Raw genomic sequence first — 18,055 nt, forward strand, 5'->3', positions numbered from 1 at the left:
GAACCTGTGCTTGCCTAGGACCCGAAGATTACCTGCTATGTCTGGCACTCTGGCTCCCGGTATACACCTGACTAAAGCTGCTGGTGCTCCTAAAGGCTGAGCTAATGTGATGTCACTCTCACAGGTCCATGGTGGGGGTTTGTAGTTTGTGAGAGTTTGAATGCCATGCCAGAGAGACTGTGTATCTCTGGTGTTGCTGAAATGTCAGATATTTTATTGCTGTACTGATGTTTTGCCTCCTTGATGTCGTGGGACAGGTTGGCTCTGGCTGTTGTTAGACCTGCGGTGTCACCAGCCCTAAAGGCTGCGTCTCGAGCCCGCAGGAGCCTGTGAACCTCTCCTGTCAGCCAAGGCTTCTGATTAGCACGAACAGTGATGGTTTTGCAGTGAGTGACATCAGTGCATTTAGCAGTGTATGATGCGACTGCCTCAGTGTATTCCTCTAAGTCTATGTGGTCATTGTAAGTGGCTGCTTCTTTGAAAATGTCCCAGTGTGTAGTGCTAAAACAGTCTTTCAAAGCATAGGAGGCCCCCTCTGGCCACACACGTACCTCCTTTTGTGTTGGTCTGATGGCTCTCACTCTGGGTCTATATGGAGGCCTCAGCATGATGGTAATGTGATCAGAGAGACCCAGGTGGGGGAGGAGGGAGGCCTTGTAAGCTCCTTTGTGAGTTGTGTACACCAAGTCCAGTAAGTTGTCACCTCTTGTTGGAAAGTCCACATGCTGATGTAATTTGGGCAGAAAAACCTTTAAATCTGTGTGATTGAAGTCACCTGCTGTGATGAGGAATCCGTCTGGGTGCGCTGTCTGTTGTTCACTGATGGCCTGGTAGAGTTCACAGAGTGCCTCGCTCCTAATGGTGTTAGCGGTGGGAGGGATGTAAACAGCGGCAAGCAGAATCGATGTAAACTCCCTCGGTAGGTAGAAGGGTCTGTGGGTGTGTGTGTAAAATCAAGTTTACCAAGTAAAAAATTATGTAAAGGTAAATCAGGGGCGGCACGGTGGTGTAGTGGTTAGCGCTGTCGCCTCACAGCAAGAAGGTCCTGGGTTCGAGCCCCGGGGCCGGCGAGGGCCTTTCTGTGTGGAGTTTGCATGTTCTCCCCGTGTCCGCGTGGGTTTCCTCCAGGTGCTCCGGTTTCCCCCACAGTCCAAAGACATGCAGGTTAGGTTAACTGGTGACTCTAAATTGACCATAGGTGTGAATGTGAGTGTGAATGGTTGTCTGTGTCTGTGTCAGCCCTGTGATGACCTGGCGACTTGTCCAGGGTGTACCCCGCCTTTCGCCCATAGTTAGCTGGGATAGGCTCCAGCTTGCCTGCGACCCTGTAGAAGGATAAAGCGGCTAGAGATAATGAGATGAGATGAGATGAGGTAAATCAGTTTACTGTGCACTGCCTGATTGATTGTTGTGACATCAGGGGAATAATAATAACAGTCTTATGCATAATATACTTAAAATGTAAAGTGATAATGGAGTGTTAGTGTAGTGTTAATGTAGCATTAATAATGTGACAAAAGTGTTATTTGGTGTTAGTATGGTGTTAGTGTAGCATTTAATAACGCAACGTATTGTTCATGTAGCATTAATACAGGGACATTTGAGTGTCACAACAACACTGTCCAGCACAAGTCAAGATCAACACAAGAATAAAATAAAATAGACAGGTTGCATCTGTCAATTCTATATTGTGCAGCAGTTATACAATTATGTACAAATGTGGATGATGAGATGGATAGAAAAGTTATTGTCTGTTATGCAATGATTATATACATAGTACATTAAAAAGATGCTACAAAATGGAAAAGGAGTAAAATTATTACTATTTACAGTGTGATAATGGCACTGGACACCACTGAATGATCTTGTTGCAGAAATTGAAGGATCGTAGTCTCTGCAGGAAGGGTTACCAGTCCTCAGGTTATCTTCTTCCACAGGAAGGGTTACCTGTTCACCAGTCCGCTGTATTCTGCCTCCTATTGCCCATTGATGCACCCCACAAGGGTGGTGTCATCAGAGAACTTCTGAAGGTGACATGACTCCAAGTTGTACCTGAAGTCACAGATGTACAGGGTGAACAGGAAGGGACAGAGGGCAGTCACTTGGGGGCCCCTGTGCTGCTCAACACTGTCTCTGACAAACTGCTCCCTAGTCTTGCATACTGTGGTCCGTTGTTGAGGTAGTTTGTTATCCAGGTCCCAAATGGATCACCCAACTGCATATACCAGAGATTGTCTCCCATCAGTACAGGCTGTATGGTATTGAAGGCACCTAGAGAAGTCAAAAAGCATGACACACTCAGTGCACCGAGCCTTGTCAAAATGAGCGTAGGCTCTATGTAGCAGGTAAATGATGACATCCTCCATTCTGATGCGTTCCTGGTAAGCAAACTGCAGGGGGATTCAAAGGGGTCTGACCAGGGATCTGAGGTGGGAGAGGACCAACCTCTCCAGGGTTTTCTTGCGTGATGTTAATGCCACTGGTCTGTAGACATTTAAGACCTTCAGGTGCCCCTTCTTGGCCACAGTGACCAGGCATGATGTTTTTCAGAGTGTGGGCACCCTTCCACATCTCAGGCTCAAGTTGAAGATATTTTGGAAATGAGGTCAGAACCTTCCAGTCCATTGACTCAAAACAGCCCCTCAGAGCCTCAATTGCATCCTGTGATCATCTCCTGATTATCTTGGTGGATGCAGGTTGCTGCTGGACTAGAGGCTTATACTGGGGTGAGAAGTGGACCAGGTTGTGATTTGATCTGGCAAGTGGGGGGAGGGCTGTGGAGTTGTTTGTGTCCTTAATGTTGGCATATAGTAAATTCAGGCTTCTATTGTCTCTGGTTGGACAGTCAACCAACTGTGTGAAGTTAGTCATTTGTGGAGGAGAGGATCATATGGCTGAAGTCTCCAGATATCACAATGAAAGTGCTGGGGTGCTGTGACCTGGAGCTCTACTGTGACGGAGTATATGATGTCACACACTGTGGTCGCTTTGTCTGATGGCAAAACATAAACAACAATCGTCATAATGTGAGAATTCCTTTGGCAAGTAATAGGGACATGGGCCCACTTGCTAAAAGTTTGATGTCCAGGCTGCAGACCCTTTCCTTGAGAGTAATATGCCAAGGTTACACAATCTATTGTTAACAAGAACAGTAAGCCACCCTTCTTTCTTTTTTACTGTTCATCCGTCAGTCTCTGTCTTCCCATATTGTCTCATAGCTGGTGATGGTGGAGTTGTAGTCTGGGATATCTTTGTGGAGCTATGTCTCCATAAAACATGTAATACTGCACTCCCACAATTCCCTCTGACTCCTCACCAGTGCCATTAATTAATCTGTCTTATTCACTAGCGACCTCGCATTTCCCGTAACGGTGGATGCGGCTAGTATCTCCACTTCTTCATTAGCCGTTTAATCCCTGCTCTGCAGCCATGTTATTTCCTCCTTATTACACCTGGAATATGTTGTTGGTATTCCCCTGGGGCAGTCACCATTCTCCATGGTAGGAGTTCCTCCTGAGTGTAAACAAAGGGAGTCTGCTCCTCCTGACATGCGCTTGAATATCGTCTGGGTGAAAAAGTGTCCCGGTGTGCAGGAACATCAGAAAAAAACTTTAAGTGCGCAGAGTGCATTCTTTTTTTTTTTTTTGTGAACAACTGTTTTTTTTGAAATTATAATTTCATCTAACAAGGTCAAACAGTGCAAATATCTTTAACATACCCCTCCCCCTGACAGCATCCCCCCTCCCTCCTCCCACCCCTTTATTCTTTATTCTGAATTGAGCAGGTCCGTTATAGCCAAAGCGGCTCTCTTCCATGAGTCCAGTGTAGAACTTTTGGCTTTGTTCACCCGTGCTGTAGACATTTCTAACATAACCACATCCTGAAAGTATTCCAGCCATTTCCTAGCGTACAATTTGTGAGGGGGTAGCCAACGTTGTACTACCAGTTTTTTGGCAGCTGTCAAGCCAGCCAACCAAACCTTGTGTTGTTTCTCAGTCAGCCCCAAATGTGAATAGTCATTGAGCAAAAGGAGAGTTGGCTCCAGAGGTACAGGTTTATCAATCATATTGGATAAAGTCACTGTTACCTTCCTCCAAAAGCCATAAACCTCTGGGCAGTCCCATATGTTCCCGGTGTGTTTAGGGAGCACAAGTCACAGTTCGGACTGGTTGACAGCTTCATATGAAATCTCAAAAGTGGTGTCAGATAGGCCTTCTGACACAACTTATAGTGAATCAACTGGTGATTGGGGTTCTTGGACGCGTGCAATGTGTTCTCCCAGACATTTTTCCAGTTTATATCCTCCTCCGCAACAGCCAAGTCTCTAGACCATGCCATGGCCAGGGTAGCTCTTTCAGTGTGTGTGTTTGAAGTCATGAATACACAACTGATACGAGTCCTCTAGTGCTTGTTGTGGATAGCCAGGCTACGATAGGATGTGTCTGCAGCTTAGAGTTAGTCTGCACACCATAGGCGCGAAGAGCCAACTGTAGTTGGAGGTACAAAAAGTGAGAAGTCGTTGGCAGATTAAAAAGAGAACACAATGTCTGAAAGCTAAGCATACCCCCTGGGTCAAATACATCTCCAAGATTGTACACTCCCTTTGAGGACCATGATGCTGATTCAAACAGCTAATTCCCTGAGATAATATTCTTGTTCCCCCACAGTGGAGTATTCAGATGCCTATTCTTTTAAGTTCGTTTCTTAAGACACGTATTTTTAAGTATGTTACCTCGCTTGTTGACAGTTTCGGCGAACACTTCCGCCTTCTTCAAAACAGTCACCAGATGTCGAGTGGTGACGTGCCTTATCAGCTGATGTTACTCTATGGAGGCGTGGACTACCTGTCAAATTGGGCGGGACGTTCACACCTCCATAGAGTAACATCAGCTGATAAGGCACGTCACCACTCGACATCTGGTGACTGTTTTGAAGAAGGCGGAAGTGTTCGCCAAAACTGTCAACAAGCGAGGTAACATACTTAAAAATACGTGTCTTAAGAAACGAACTTAAAAGAATAGTTATAATTATCAGACATAATGAATTTTCACTACGTATTCAGATGCCATTTCCAATTCCCCCCAAACTCTTCTCAACCACCTTAAAATTTCTTATTGAGTTTGTAATAACAGGCCCAAAGTGCAACATGCATTGGCTGATAGTTAGTCCAGAAAATAAGACCCCTTTAAGTTTGTATGGAAGCACTAGTGCATCTTCTATATCTCTCCAGGCTACCTGAGAGGAGTGGTCAAGCCATGTCTTAAGCGGGCGTAGCTGAAAGGCCTGGTGATACCTCATAAAATTTGGGAAGGCCAGCCCACCTTCTTGCTTTGCTCACTGTAAGGTGGAGAATTAAATTTTGGGATGCCCACTATTCCAGATATATTTTCGTAGCAGAGAGTCAACTCTTTTTTTCCAATATCCTGCCGGAGGAGGGAACGGAATCATCATGCTAACAAAGTTGAGGCGAGGCAGCACGTTCATTTTGATGGAGGCAATTCTTGTTTGCAGTGAAGCTGGTAATTTAGTCCATATAGCTATGTCACATTCCACCTCCTTAAAGATGTTCTCATAATTTGTTTTTACTATATTATGCAGTGAAGGCTGAATCTGGATGCCCAAGTATGTGATTCTTGTATTAATGGGAATATCATAAGGCAAAACTACCGCTTTTGCGGGTTCATTCAGGGGCATCAGAGTTGACTTCGTCCAGTTGATCTTGTAGCCGGACAACATCCTGAACTCTTCAAAAGTGGCTAGCAGCGAAGGTATTGACTTTTCAATATCCAATAAGTAGATAAGTATGTCATCAGCGAAGGCCGATATGGCATGCAACCAGGTTTTAATCCGAATGGGGCCAATAACCTGGTTCTCCCTCAAATGATGGGCTAGTGGTTCTAACAAAAGAATAAAGAAACTTGGCGAGAGGCCGCATCCCTGTCGAGTCCCATGAAAGATGGAAAAGGGGCTCAAGTGTAAGCCGTTCGTGGACACCATGGCGGTGGGGTTAGCATATAAAACACAAATCATGTTGACAAACCCTCTCCCTAGGCCAAATCTCTCCAAGACTGCCCACAGATACTGCCACTCGAGCCTGTCAAAGGCCTTTTCGGCATCAAGTGACAATATCGCGCATGGAGTCTTTAACTGTTGAGTTTCATGAATTACGTGTATTAGACGTCAAATATTGTCCTCTGCTAGACGCCTTTCATGAAGCCAGTCTGATCCTTATAGATTAGTTTGTCCATGTATCTCTTTAAACGTAATGCTAGCACCTTAGAGTACAGCTTTTTGTCCAAGTCAATTAACGAAATCGGTCTGTAATTGGAGCAATCAGTTTTGTCTTTCCCCTTTTTAGGGATTAGCGCAATCAAGGCGGTGTTAGTGTGAGCAGGGAAAGAGCCTTTTTCAACTGCTGATCTGATCGACCCCAACAAAACTGGTCCCAGAATATCCCAGAAGTGTAGCAAGAGCTCTGGCGGTATGCTGTCTGGGCCCGGCAATTTCCCTTTATTTGTCATCACAAGCGCAGTCTCCAGCTCCTTTAAGGATATGGGACGACCCAGATCTGTTGCTTCCTGCTCCCCTAACGTGGGCAAATCCAGATTGCTCAGAAATTGCTTACATTTCTCGGAGTCAAAATTACATACACAATTATATGTAGTACGACATGCAATGAAATGCTTAGTGCAATGCTCCATAAGTAGTATAGATGGGTAAAAAAGGTAAAATAGTAAAAAGAAAGAGTAAAATAGAATGTAATAAATGGAGTAAAAATAAAATGTGATAGAATACTCTGCAGAATATATACAGAATGGAAAAATATTAGGGCTGTCGAAGTTAACGCGATAATAACGGGTTAACGCGATCTCAATTTATCGCGATTAAAAAAAATAGTGCCGTTAACGCAAATTCTAATTTGGCCCTGCGAGCCACCCGTAGTTCCTGTTGAGGCTTGTCGCGCGCTGCTTCAATAAGAGTAAGTGTGAGTGATGGAGAAAGGTCTGTTAAACGGGAAGTTTCATTTCAAAAGTAGAGTGTGATTGAGCATAGACATAGACGCCGCCTTCTGCGTAGAATCATACGTCATCCTCGCCGCCATATTGGATGTGGCAAAGTGGAGATTCTTCAACCGTCTCTGGTATAGCGTCTAGACAGTAGCCGAGAATAAAGATGCCTCATTCATGTGCTGCGTTTAACTGTACCAACAGGTTTACCGTCCAAACGAGGTCACATGGGATTACCTTTCACAGGTGTGACTGGAAAAATACTTTTCATTGTATTTGGTCATTATAACGTAATTTTACGAACAGATTTTTCTGACTTTGTGGCTAATATGAAGTCTCGCGCATAATAGCCGCTCGGTGAAACCTGTCTCCAAACAACGAAGTATTTCCTTCGTAACTACGCTGATAACACTTTGTGTTTTTTCAAACATTGGAGCTTTGTATTTGTTCTGAAGGTTTATTGTTATTAATATTGAATAAAAAGTAACTGGGATATATCATTGTTAATTATCATTCAAATTTTAGGTAAATTATTTTAATTTGCATCTTATACTGATTTTATAAGGGAAATACGGATTTTGGAGGTTGGTTATACAGGTTTGATTGACCAAAGGTTGACATGTATGTTTATAACCATCACATTAAAAGTTATATAAAAAGTTATAAAAGGCATCGAGTTAAATATTATTGTAGAAAGGGGCTTTATGAAGTTCAGTCCATTTACTTGCATTGGTTTACGGGGAAGATTTGCCACATCCAATATGGCGGACACTCTGACGTATCCCAGCAACGGGGCCACCAGCTCAATGCGGCGTCTATGTTTATATGTCTATGGTGATTGAGTTGGTTTTGGCATGCACTTATACTTTTGCAAAGTGAGATTTGAGTATGCTGTAGCACTGCGATATGACACTAAATGTCTTTATTGAAGTCCAACTGCAATTTATTTTTGTTTGCACAGCACTGTGAAGTCCTATAGGCTGTGACTGAATACAACTCCAGCACAATTGAAGTTTTATTTCATTTTTATTTTCTTTTGTCACACATGTCTGAACTGAGACACAGTAGTATGTGACTACATGTTTTATATTTGAGACTACAGCTCCCTAATCCATCACAAAATCCAATTTTGTGTTTTGTGTGTTCAGTACTGCCTAGTATATGAGTGAATAAACTCCCTTACCATTTTTTCTTGTCCCAGCAGTTTTTAACAAGTACTTTTAACATAAAATGTGTTCACCATTTTAATTGTAACATTTCACTTTAAAAGCCTTATTCATTTACATAGATTTAAAAAAATGCGATTAATCGCGATTAACTATATGAAATTCTGAGATTAATCGTGATTAATTTTTTTAATCGTTTGACAGCCCTAGAAAATATATAATATTGCATTAAAATGAGATGCATTTGCAATTGAAATATATATATTTGCAGCCTAATGAAATTGCACAAAGAGGTGAAGGAGACGGGGTGGGGGAGTGGTGACAAGACTTGGGTATTTTCCTGGTTAAGAATCCAAATGGCCTGAGGGAAGAAGCTCCTTCTCATTCTCTCCATGTTGGCCTTAAGGGAGCGAAATCACTTCCTGGACCTCAACAGAGAGAAGACTTCATGGTTGGGATGGCTGAGGTCCTTCATTAGCTTCCTGGCTTTGGTCCAGCATCGCTTGCTGTAGATCGATTGAAGGTCAGGGAGCTTGGTGCGGATGATGCGCTTGGCTGATCACACCACTCTCTCGACAGCCTGTCTGTCCTACTTGGTGCAGTTCCCAAACCAGGTGAAAATATTTCCTGTCAGGATGCTCTCGATGGTGCAGGAGTAAAAGTTCCCCAACACCCTCAGTGGTAGATGGAAATCTCTGAGCTGTCTTAGGTGAAACAGACGCTGGTGGGCTTTCTTAACCAGGGTGTTGATGTGGCAGGACCATGACAGGTATTGTGTGATGTGAATGCCCAGGTACTGAAAACTATCCACTCTCTCCACTGGAGTCCTTTTGATGTAGAGGGGCTTGTAGTTCCTCACTTGCTTTGTACAGAAGTCCATGATCAGCTCCTTTGTCCTGATGATGTTTAAAAGGAGGCTGTTGTCCTGGCACCAGTTCTCCAGGTTTCTGACCTCCTCCAGGTAGGCCTCCTCATTTTTATCTGAGGTCAGGCCTACCACAACAGTGCCATCAGCAAAATTGACAATGGTGGCGGAGTCTGATGAGGCTGTGCAGTCAAGTCAAGTTTATTTGTATAGTGCTTTTAACAATAAACATTGTTGCAAAGCAGCTTTACAGAATTTGAATGACTTAAAACATGAGCTAATTTTATCCCTAATCTATCCCCAATGAGCAAGCCTGTGGCGACGGTGACAAGGAAAAACTCCCTCAGACGACATGAGGAAGAAACCTCGAGAGGAACCAGACTCAAAAGGGAACCCATCCTCATTTGGGCAACAACAGACAACATGGCTATAACATTAACAGTTTTAACATGAAGTCAGTTTCGTTGATGTTATAAACTCTTCACTGATGGAAACTTGAGTGCAAAACTGTTCATGACAACTGCAGTCCTAAAGTTAGCAAGTCAACTGTAGTCCTCAGCCATAAAAGCATTGCTGTAAGTGTCCAGAGCGTCCTCCAGGTGTGACTTTCAACTGTCTACATGGGGCCGTCCTCCACAGGAGCGATGTGATGAGACTCCAACCAGACACAGGGCACCAGGATGGATCAGGCAGGTCCGAGGAGCAGAAGAGGTCAGCATCTCGATCCCAGGACTGACCTGTAACTCAGAGGGACAGATTTGGGGGGGAGAAGAGAGAGAAAACACAGGTTGTTAGTTATGCCCAATAAAAGCATTGTGAGCAATGTCACCTGAATAAGTAGGAACAGTATACATATTGCGCTGAGTGCAAGCAGGGACTTCGGCAAAACTAACTATGACAGCATAACTAAGAGGGGAGAGCCAGAAGGTAACACAGGCATGATGGAGCCCTGGGACAGAAAGCAGCCAGCCACTACACCGTCAACAAACTCGAGTGAGCAAGCGAGTGGGGGACTGACAGCATCCATACATCCCAGTTTACCAAAACACTGTCTGAGGATCTTCCAGATCTACACCTTTACCTCATAACCACCATTAACACAAGGCTTGACTAAACAGATATGTTTTCAGCCTAGACTTAAACACTATATGACTGTACACATGTGTACAGAGAGTACAGCAGGGGGCTCAGAACACAGCCCTGGGGGTCTTCAGTGCTGAGGGTGATTGGTGGGGAGACATGTTTCTCCACCCTTACTGCTTGTGAGCTATCTGAAAGGAAGTTGAGGATCCACTGACACAATAATGGGGCGAGTCCCAGTTCCTTCAATTTCATGAAGAGCTTTGAGGGAATTATTGTATTGAATACTGCGCTATAGTCCACAAACAGCATGTTAACATAATTCCTCTTCCTGGAGTCAAGGTGGCTTAGAGTTATATGCAGGAGATATGTGATGGCGTCGTCAGTAGAATGATTAGAGCGGTAAGCAAACTGTAGTGGGTCCAAGCTTGCAGGAAGTGAGGGGGTGATGGTCTCTGACCAGTCTTTCAAAGCACATCATCACAACTGAGGTAAGTGCTACTGGACAGTAATCACTAGGACAAGTGGGCTGTTGTTTCTTCAGGACAGAAATAATAATGGACTGCTTGATGCACCTGGCAATCACTGCCTGAGCCAGGAAGAGGTTGAAGATCTCCGTGAACACCAGTGCTAGCTGGTCTACACAGGCTCTCAGGACCCTACTTGAGATGCCACTTGGTCCTGTTGCCTTCCTGGTGTTCCCTCTCTTGAAGGCATTCCTTACGGTATGTTCTATAATGACGAAAGTGACTCCCTCACCGACACTCCCTGTGTGCATGTCGCTATTCATGCTACTATTTACAGTAGCATTAGCTGCAGCCTTGAAGCGAGCATAAAACGTGTTCAGCTCATCTGCCAGTGATGCGTCTGCATGCATCATTGTGGAGGATGCTTTTTTTTGTAGTCCGTTATTGTCCTGAGTCCCTTTCAGAGGCTGTAATGGTCACTTTGTTGTAGCTGTGACTCCAGTTTGCACCCATAATTCTGGTTTGCCTCCTTCACTGCTCTGTACATGTTGTAAGATGCAGCTTTGTTTTGGTTTATATTTCTGGTAGCAAGTCCTACCTTATAGGCGGCGGCGTGCGATCTCAGAGCGTCGCGGATGGTTTTGTTCACCCATGGCTTCTGGTTGGGAAATGCCCTGATGGTAGTTTTGTGAACTGTATCATCCACTAGTTTCCCAATGAATCCCATAACCGCTTCCACAAACATGTCGATGTCATCGGAGCTGCGCCGGAATGCGTCCCAATCTGCATTATCCAAGGCATCCTGCAGGACAGCTTCTGATAGGCCCATCCAGCGAGCAACCTCCCTCAAAACTGGGGCTTCCTGTTTCAGCCTTTGTTTGTAAACAGGAATGAGGAAAATGGCGGCATGGTCCAATTTCCCAAACAATGGCTGGGACTTTGCCTTGTAACCTTCTGAACCTTCTGAAGTTGAAGTCAGCAGGGTGGGTATCCACATGTCACTAACTTTGGAGACTTTAATGTATGCTACAGTGTTCCTTTAAAACTCTCTAGTGATGGGGCAGAAACAATGATATGATCAAGAGCATTCTAGGCTCGGCATGTTCTCAGAAAAAAAAAAGAGTTCTTATAACTGTCTTTCTTTGCAAATGGAATATCGATGTGAAGCTGATGTCTTCTTGTGCCAGTTGCCATTGAATATTTTATGAACTTGTTTTGATCAATGCCCACCATTCCCTTCTGAAGCTTGTATAACATGACTAAATGACATTTTTCTCTTCTGTTGGCCAGTGTATCCCACCCAAGTTTGGCTAACATCTGTGTGACGCTGCTATCTTTTACTGTAGTCTCCCATGCAGAAGTGTGCTGCTTTCCGCTGGACATGTTCCACGTTATTTATGAGGCCTATTCTGTATGGATCCCAAGCACAGCAAGCGTATTCTAATACAGGATGCACCAAGGTTGTATACGTTGTTTCTTTCACCTCCTTTGGACAAAACCAGAGATTTTGTCTCAAGAAGCCAAGAGTATGGTTTGCTTTACAAATTGTGTTTTTCACATGCTCCCTATAATTGAGTTTACTATCCAGCTGGACCCCCAAGCATGGATGAGAGCTTGGCTGGTGCAGAACTTGACCACAGAAGGAGTACTCTCACTGAGGAGGATTTCTCTTAGATGAAATTACCATGACTGAACATTTACATGGATTAAAACCCATTTTCCATGTATTCTGCCATGACTCCCAAGACTTTAAAGGAGATACGCAGAACCTTTATTTTTAAATAAATTTCTGAGTGGATAGTATCTCCACCCTTGACTCTGGTATGCTGCATAAATGGGAATTTAAAAAAAATTATATATTTTTGAGAGTTAAACTCTACCGCAAAGTTGGCATTTGAGCTGCCCCGCTGAGCCAGCCAGCCCTGAGTGCTTGCCGAGGCCTTTGACAGCTATAGACCAAAGTCATATAAATAAAAATTTATGGTGAAAGTAAAAAAATACCGTTAGCGACTTGCTCAGCTAAGACTGATTTGATTTCATTGACTGTGGGTTGACAGAATCCATGACAGAATCCATGTCATGTTCCCCATTCACAGTAGTATAGACAAGACAGTCATCTGCAAAGAGTCTGGCTTGACTTTTCAAAATATTTGGCAGATAATAGATGGTATATTAAAAATAATAATGGCCCCAGCACTGTGCCTTGGGGCACTCCAGACTGCACTTCCTTGTGAGATGAGAGATTTTTCTCACAAGCCACCCTCTGTATCTGGAAAATCAGTCAGGAAATCGCTGATCCATTGGTGAAGATTGTTTCTGATCCTATAATAGTGAAGTTTCTTCTTCAGCAGTCTCTCATGGGGCACCTTACTGAATGCTTTACTGAAGTCTAGAATGGCCATATGCACAGATTTCCTCTGATCAAGAGTTCTTGCAATATCATCAATAGTAAGGATCAGCTGTGTTTCAGTCGAGCGTTTACTCCTAAAACCATGCTATGTTGCGAGTCCACCAGGATATCATATTGCTCTAAGTAATCTATTATATGCAAATACACAATATGCTCGAGGATTTTACAAATGACACTAGTCAGTGAGACGGGTCTATAATTTTCAGGTGCAGCTTTGTCACCTTTCTTGAAAATACCACAGATATTCGCTTCCTTCCACTGCCAAAGCAGTGTTCCGTGATCCACTGATATTTGGAATAAGTCCGTGAATATAACAGTCCCTGAACGGAGTGTAACAGTGATTCAGTGTCTTATTTCCCCTGGTGGGACAGGTGATGTGCTGGTGAAGGGTTGGAAGTGCGCATTTAAGGTTGGCACTGTTAAAGTCCCCCACAAAAATCAGAATCAGAATTACTTTATTAATCCCTGGAGGGAAATTCAAATTTGCAACCAAGCTCCTGAATCAAAGAAGTAGTAAACGTGTCTAAAAATAGAAGATAAAATAGTCTTTAAAAAAAAGAATAAATAAAATAAATTTAAATAAGTTCAGTAACTTAAGTAAAAGCAAAATGAAGTGATTTTATATACAATGATTCCTATATACATGTATAGCACCTGAGTTAAGGATACATGGTAAGAAGTGTACCACAGTTATACAGGGGCATTGTACAGCTTGACAGCAACAGGTAGGAATGATTTCCTGGGTCTCTCAGTTGTGCAGCGTGGAAGAATCAGCCGTTTACTGAAAGTGCTCCTGTGGCTGATCAGCTCCTCATGTAGAGGGTGGGAAGGACAGTCTAAGTTTGTTTGTTTGTTTGTTTGTTTGTTTGTTTTTATTTTGAACAGTGTCTTCTTCTCCAACACCACTGTCAGATAGTCCAGTTCCACGCCTACAACATGGCCGGCCTTCCTGATGATCTTATTGAGTCTGTTAGTGTCCTTCACCTTCAAGCCGCTGCTCCAGCAGATGACAGCGTACAGGATGGCGCTGGCCACCACAGACTCATAGAACATCCGCAGCATCGTTTGGCAGATGTTGAAGGACCTCAGCCATCTCAGAAAATAGAGATGGCTCTGGCCCTTTTTGTATAGAGTGTCCACATTTTTGGACCAGTCCAGTTTATAATTCAAGTGCACCCCCAGGTACTTATATTCCTCCACCACATCCACACTGACCCCTTGGATGTTAACAGGGTTCACCGGAGCCTTGATTCTCTTCAGATCGACCACCAGTTCTTTCGTCTTTGTCACGTTGAGTTGTTCCTGCTCCACGTGACAAAGTTGTCCACCGCCATCCTGTACTCACTCTCATCACCACCGGTAATACGTCCAACCATTGCAGAGTCATCAGAAAATTTCTGGAGGTGGCAGGTCTCCGTGCAGTAGTTGAAATCAGTGGTGTAGAGCACGGGCGATTGCTCTAAGACAACGAGGGAGGCTCAGCCTCCTCTAAAAATGACAAACATGGTGTAGGATGAATTGCGCTAGGCTTATGTTATAGCCGACCTTATAACATTGCTATTTCAGATCCAGAATCATAGAAATATATGTGCTCAACCCACTACAGTGCGAAATCATTCCGTTATAACTTTCCCCAGTTCGCCTAATGTGTGCGTGAGTTTCTCCCCCTCGTGACAGCGCGATGCAGCGCAGCCTCAGTGGATTGGGAGCTATGTGCTTGTCAATCTCAAAATGCAAGACGATTATTGGACAAATACTGCGAAAATACCCGCCCACGGAGTCTCATGGACTCCCAGCCTCGGTGGACTTCAACGGCATTTGGGAGCTCTGCGCTTTTCAATCTCAAAATGCAAGACGGTTATTGGACAAATACTGCGAAAATGCCCGCCCACGGACTCCGAGCCTCACATAGGAGGGACATGGCAGTTTCCGCGAGGAGACTGGTGATTGGTGAAAGCAGCCGGATATTTTCTTTGATTGACAGCTCGTTTCAACTATAGACAGGCAGCGGTACAGTGTTGCCAGATTGGGCGGTTTTAAGTGCATTTTGGCGGGTTTTGAACATATTTTGGGCTGGATAACGTCAGCAGTATCTGGCAACATCAGTTCAGTCCCATGCGGATTCGCAAGTGCTGTGGTGTATTGTAAGAGATCATCTTACATTTCGATTTCACTCATTACATATGGTTTCTACCAGCTTTTTTAGTTTGTATATATTTTCACTGTAAATAAAGTGTAAATATAGTGTTGTCAAGTTTGCTATCTTAGTTCCAGAAATTTCATTTATTTGAGTGACTGAACTTGAACTTGAGGGGGCTAGTCAGCTAGCAAGAAAGCTGTGCACAGATGACAAGCATTGCTGATTTAATTCTGGCGAAGCCATTTGCCAGTCTTCCTTTCAAGGAAAAAAGTAAAATTAAAGAGCAGGGTAGACCAACGCCTCAAATTGACTTGGTGAAAAAGGTATGGAATAATACTCGTTCCTTTCAGCTCTCCTGGTATGAGAAAGCACAGAAGGTTGCAGTTCCAAATGTCCCTCTGGAACTTGACTCTGGCCCTGAAGTCATCAAGCTTGTTCTCGATGGATTGTACATTGGCTAGCGATACTGGTCATGGGTGCATGTTATACACGAGCCCACAGCCTGTTCCTGACACCGGCTCGTTTCCCCAAGGTTGTTGCTTTGGGTCATGTCCTTTGTTCTCCCTCAAGATCTCCCTTGGCCAGGCGGGGACCAGAGTTAAAAATGTCGGTCTGTAAGTAGATTGTAGACCATTAGAAATAAAGGTATTTCTATCATATCTAATCATTGTTGCCATACTAAATAACTAAAAATAATCAGCTGAATAATTTTTAAAAATCAAGAAAGAAAGTGTGGTTGGCGTAATCACGGCAGATTCCTCACTGGCGCTATCCTGAAGTTCCATAAATGTATTCATAAATGTATATTTATTGTGCATGAGCAGGTTCCTGTGACTTCCAGCATGTGGTTTCTTCTCATTTGCTCAATTAAATGTAAGAGAAAATGTCTTATTGTTTCATTCTTTTATATTGCATGATAAAGGAGGGAAAGATCACATTTCCTATAACTCTCAGCTCAGCCATTTCAAAGTAACAGAGTTTTGGGCCAATGAGAAGAATGCACACACTGGAAGTAACGGGAACCTGCTCTTGCACAATAAATATACATTTATAAACAGCTAAGAAAAAACAAGCTTGTGTGCTTTATACATTAATCTCCTGTTGCATCCAGGAAGTGCAACAATTAATTTCGTACTTCCCAGCTGCAATACATTCTGGGAAATGCAGTTGAAAATCTCTTCATGCTTTATTCTTTTATATTGTGCAATCAAGGAGGAAAGACTGCATTTCCTCAGCTCATCCATGGCATCTGCGGTGTGATGACACTGATCCAACCAAAGTGCTCTGGTTCACTGACACCCACCCCCATTTTTCCCTTGTAAATACTGAGTGTAGTGTAGTTCTGGCAGGCCACAAAGTCAAGCTCAGCCATCAATCCAAGCTACATCAGCTGACTGCAGCTGATCTCAAGCCAGCCCACATCAGCTGTTGGCTCAGCTGATTCCCTTTTGTACATTCTATTGGCAATCTCTCATAGAATAGAATGCCTTTATTGTCACTGCACAAATGTACAACAAATTTTTTTTAGTTCATCATAGGAGACCAAAGCTGCTGCATGCGTGCGTGCCGCCACTCTTGGGCACTTCAGCCCAAGGCTGTCCCATGTTAACCTAACTGCATGTCTTTTGGACTGTGGGGGAAACCGGAGCACCCGGAGGAAACCCATGCAGACACGGGGAGAACACACAAACTCCACACAGAAAGGTCCCCATCGGCCACTGGGCTTGAACCCAGGACCTTCTTGCTGTGAGGTGACAGTGCTAACCACTACACCACCATGCCACCCCTACACCACCTTATTTAAGCTGCTTTAACCTGCCTACCTTTGCTGCTTCCTCTGCAAGCCATTTTGCAAGCTAGCACCATTTCCATTTGCCGGAGCTCTTGTTTGGCAAGTAGAAGTCTTCTCCTTCTAGGATTAATGAGTGGCCTGTGCCCAGGCTCCTGGAAATAGTGTTAATAAATAGCATCAGCTCCAGTTGGAGTTTCCCTCGAAGAACTGTTTGCATTGTTGCAGTGGGCATCCACATCGAGCCCCCAGCTACAGATCTTTCAGCTCCTCTGCTCCTAGGGAAGCTGCCGAAAACAAAAACTGCCACACCTCCTGCAGTCCCAGTTTCGGTCGCTCCACCGCCCGAGATCGTGAGTCTAAGCCCCAGCAGCCGCACCTGCAGACCCGAATAACGCCTTGTCCAGCATCCAGCATCACTTGCCACCACTGAACTCCAGAATCCAAGCCCTGGAGTCTGGCCAGCTCCCTGTACAGTTTGCGTTTCCTGGTAACAGTGGGTTTGTTTACATCCTGCATGCTCTCAAATTAGCCGCGGGGCAGCTCCTGCGTCTCAGAACAATGATGTCACCACCCAGCTACTCAATTTGATAACTTGCGTTAACCCTAAAAGAGAGCTCCCCATAAATATTTTGGGGGAAGAGGGGGAAAAAAGGCCTAATAATCAATTTATCTGCTCTTTGTAATGATGAAGCTCAAAGCATCAATGAATAGTTGATGACTTCAACAAAACAGACCTCACTTTAAAACTAATAATGATTTTTCTGGTTATGTGGTTATACTTGTGACTCTATAGGGCACCATTATAGAAGCGAGTTATTTAAAATCACGCTATCTGTTATCACCCAAATGAGGATGGGTTCCCTTTCGAGTCTGGTTCCTCTCAAGGTTTCTTCTTCATGTCGTCTGAGGGAGTTTTTCCTCACCACCGTCGCCACAGGCTTGCTCATCAGGGATAAATTAGAGATAAAATTAGCTCATGTTTTAAGTCTTTAATTTTCTGTAAAGCTGCTTCGTGATCATGTCTGTCGTTTAAAAACGCTATACAAATAAACTGACTTGACTATAGAATTTCTAGGCATCACCTTAGACAGCAACCGGATGCAAGCTTCACTGCCTCTCGTAAAAATC

At 43.9% G+C, this 18,055-nt stretch overlaps 2 protein-coding genes across 3 annotated transcripts in view; one reads left to right on the forward strand and one right to left on the reverse strand.

The window, feature by feature from the left end:
• ggctb (gamma-glutamylcyclotransferase b) overlaps nucleotides 1-2,571 on the reverse strand; it is a 47,474-nt gene extending 44,903 nt beyond the window's left edge. The window contains 3 exon segments of the mRNA XM_060900631.1: nucleotides 2,001-2,052; nucleotides 2,163-2,271; nucleotides 2,418-2,571. Of these exon segments, the coding sequence (XP_060756614.1) occupies nucleotides 2,001-2,052; nucleotides 2,163-2,271; nucleotides 2,418-2,571 (315 nt within the window).
• The window catches only part of LOC132867564 (sodium- and chloride-dependent transporter XTRP3-like), a 99,735-nt gene that overhangs the window by 35,778 nt on the left and 45,902 nt on the right, over nucleotides 1-18,055 (forward strand). The window lies entirely within an intron of this gene.

This window comes from Neoarius graeffei, chromosome 19, assembly GCF_027579695.1.
Source record: "Neoarius graeffei isolate fNeoGra1 chromosome 19, fNeoGra1.pri, whole genome shotgun sequence".
NCBI classification, from domain to species: domain Eukaryota; kingdom Metazoa; phylum Chordata; class Actinopteri; order Siluriformes; family Ariidae; genus Neoarius; species Neoarius graeffei.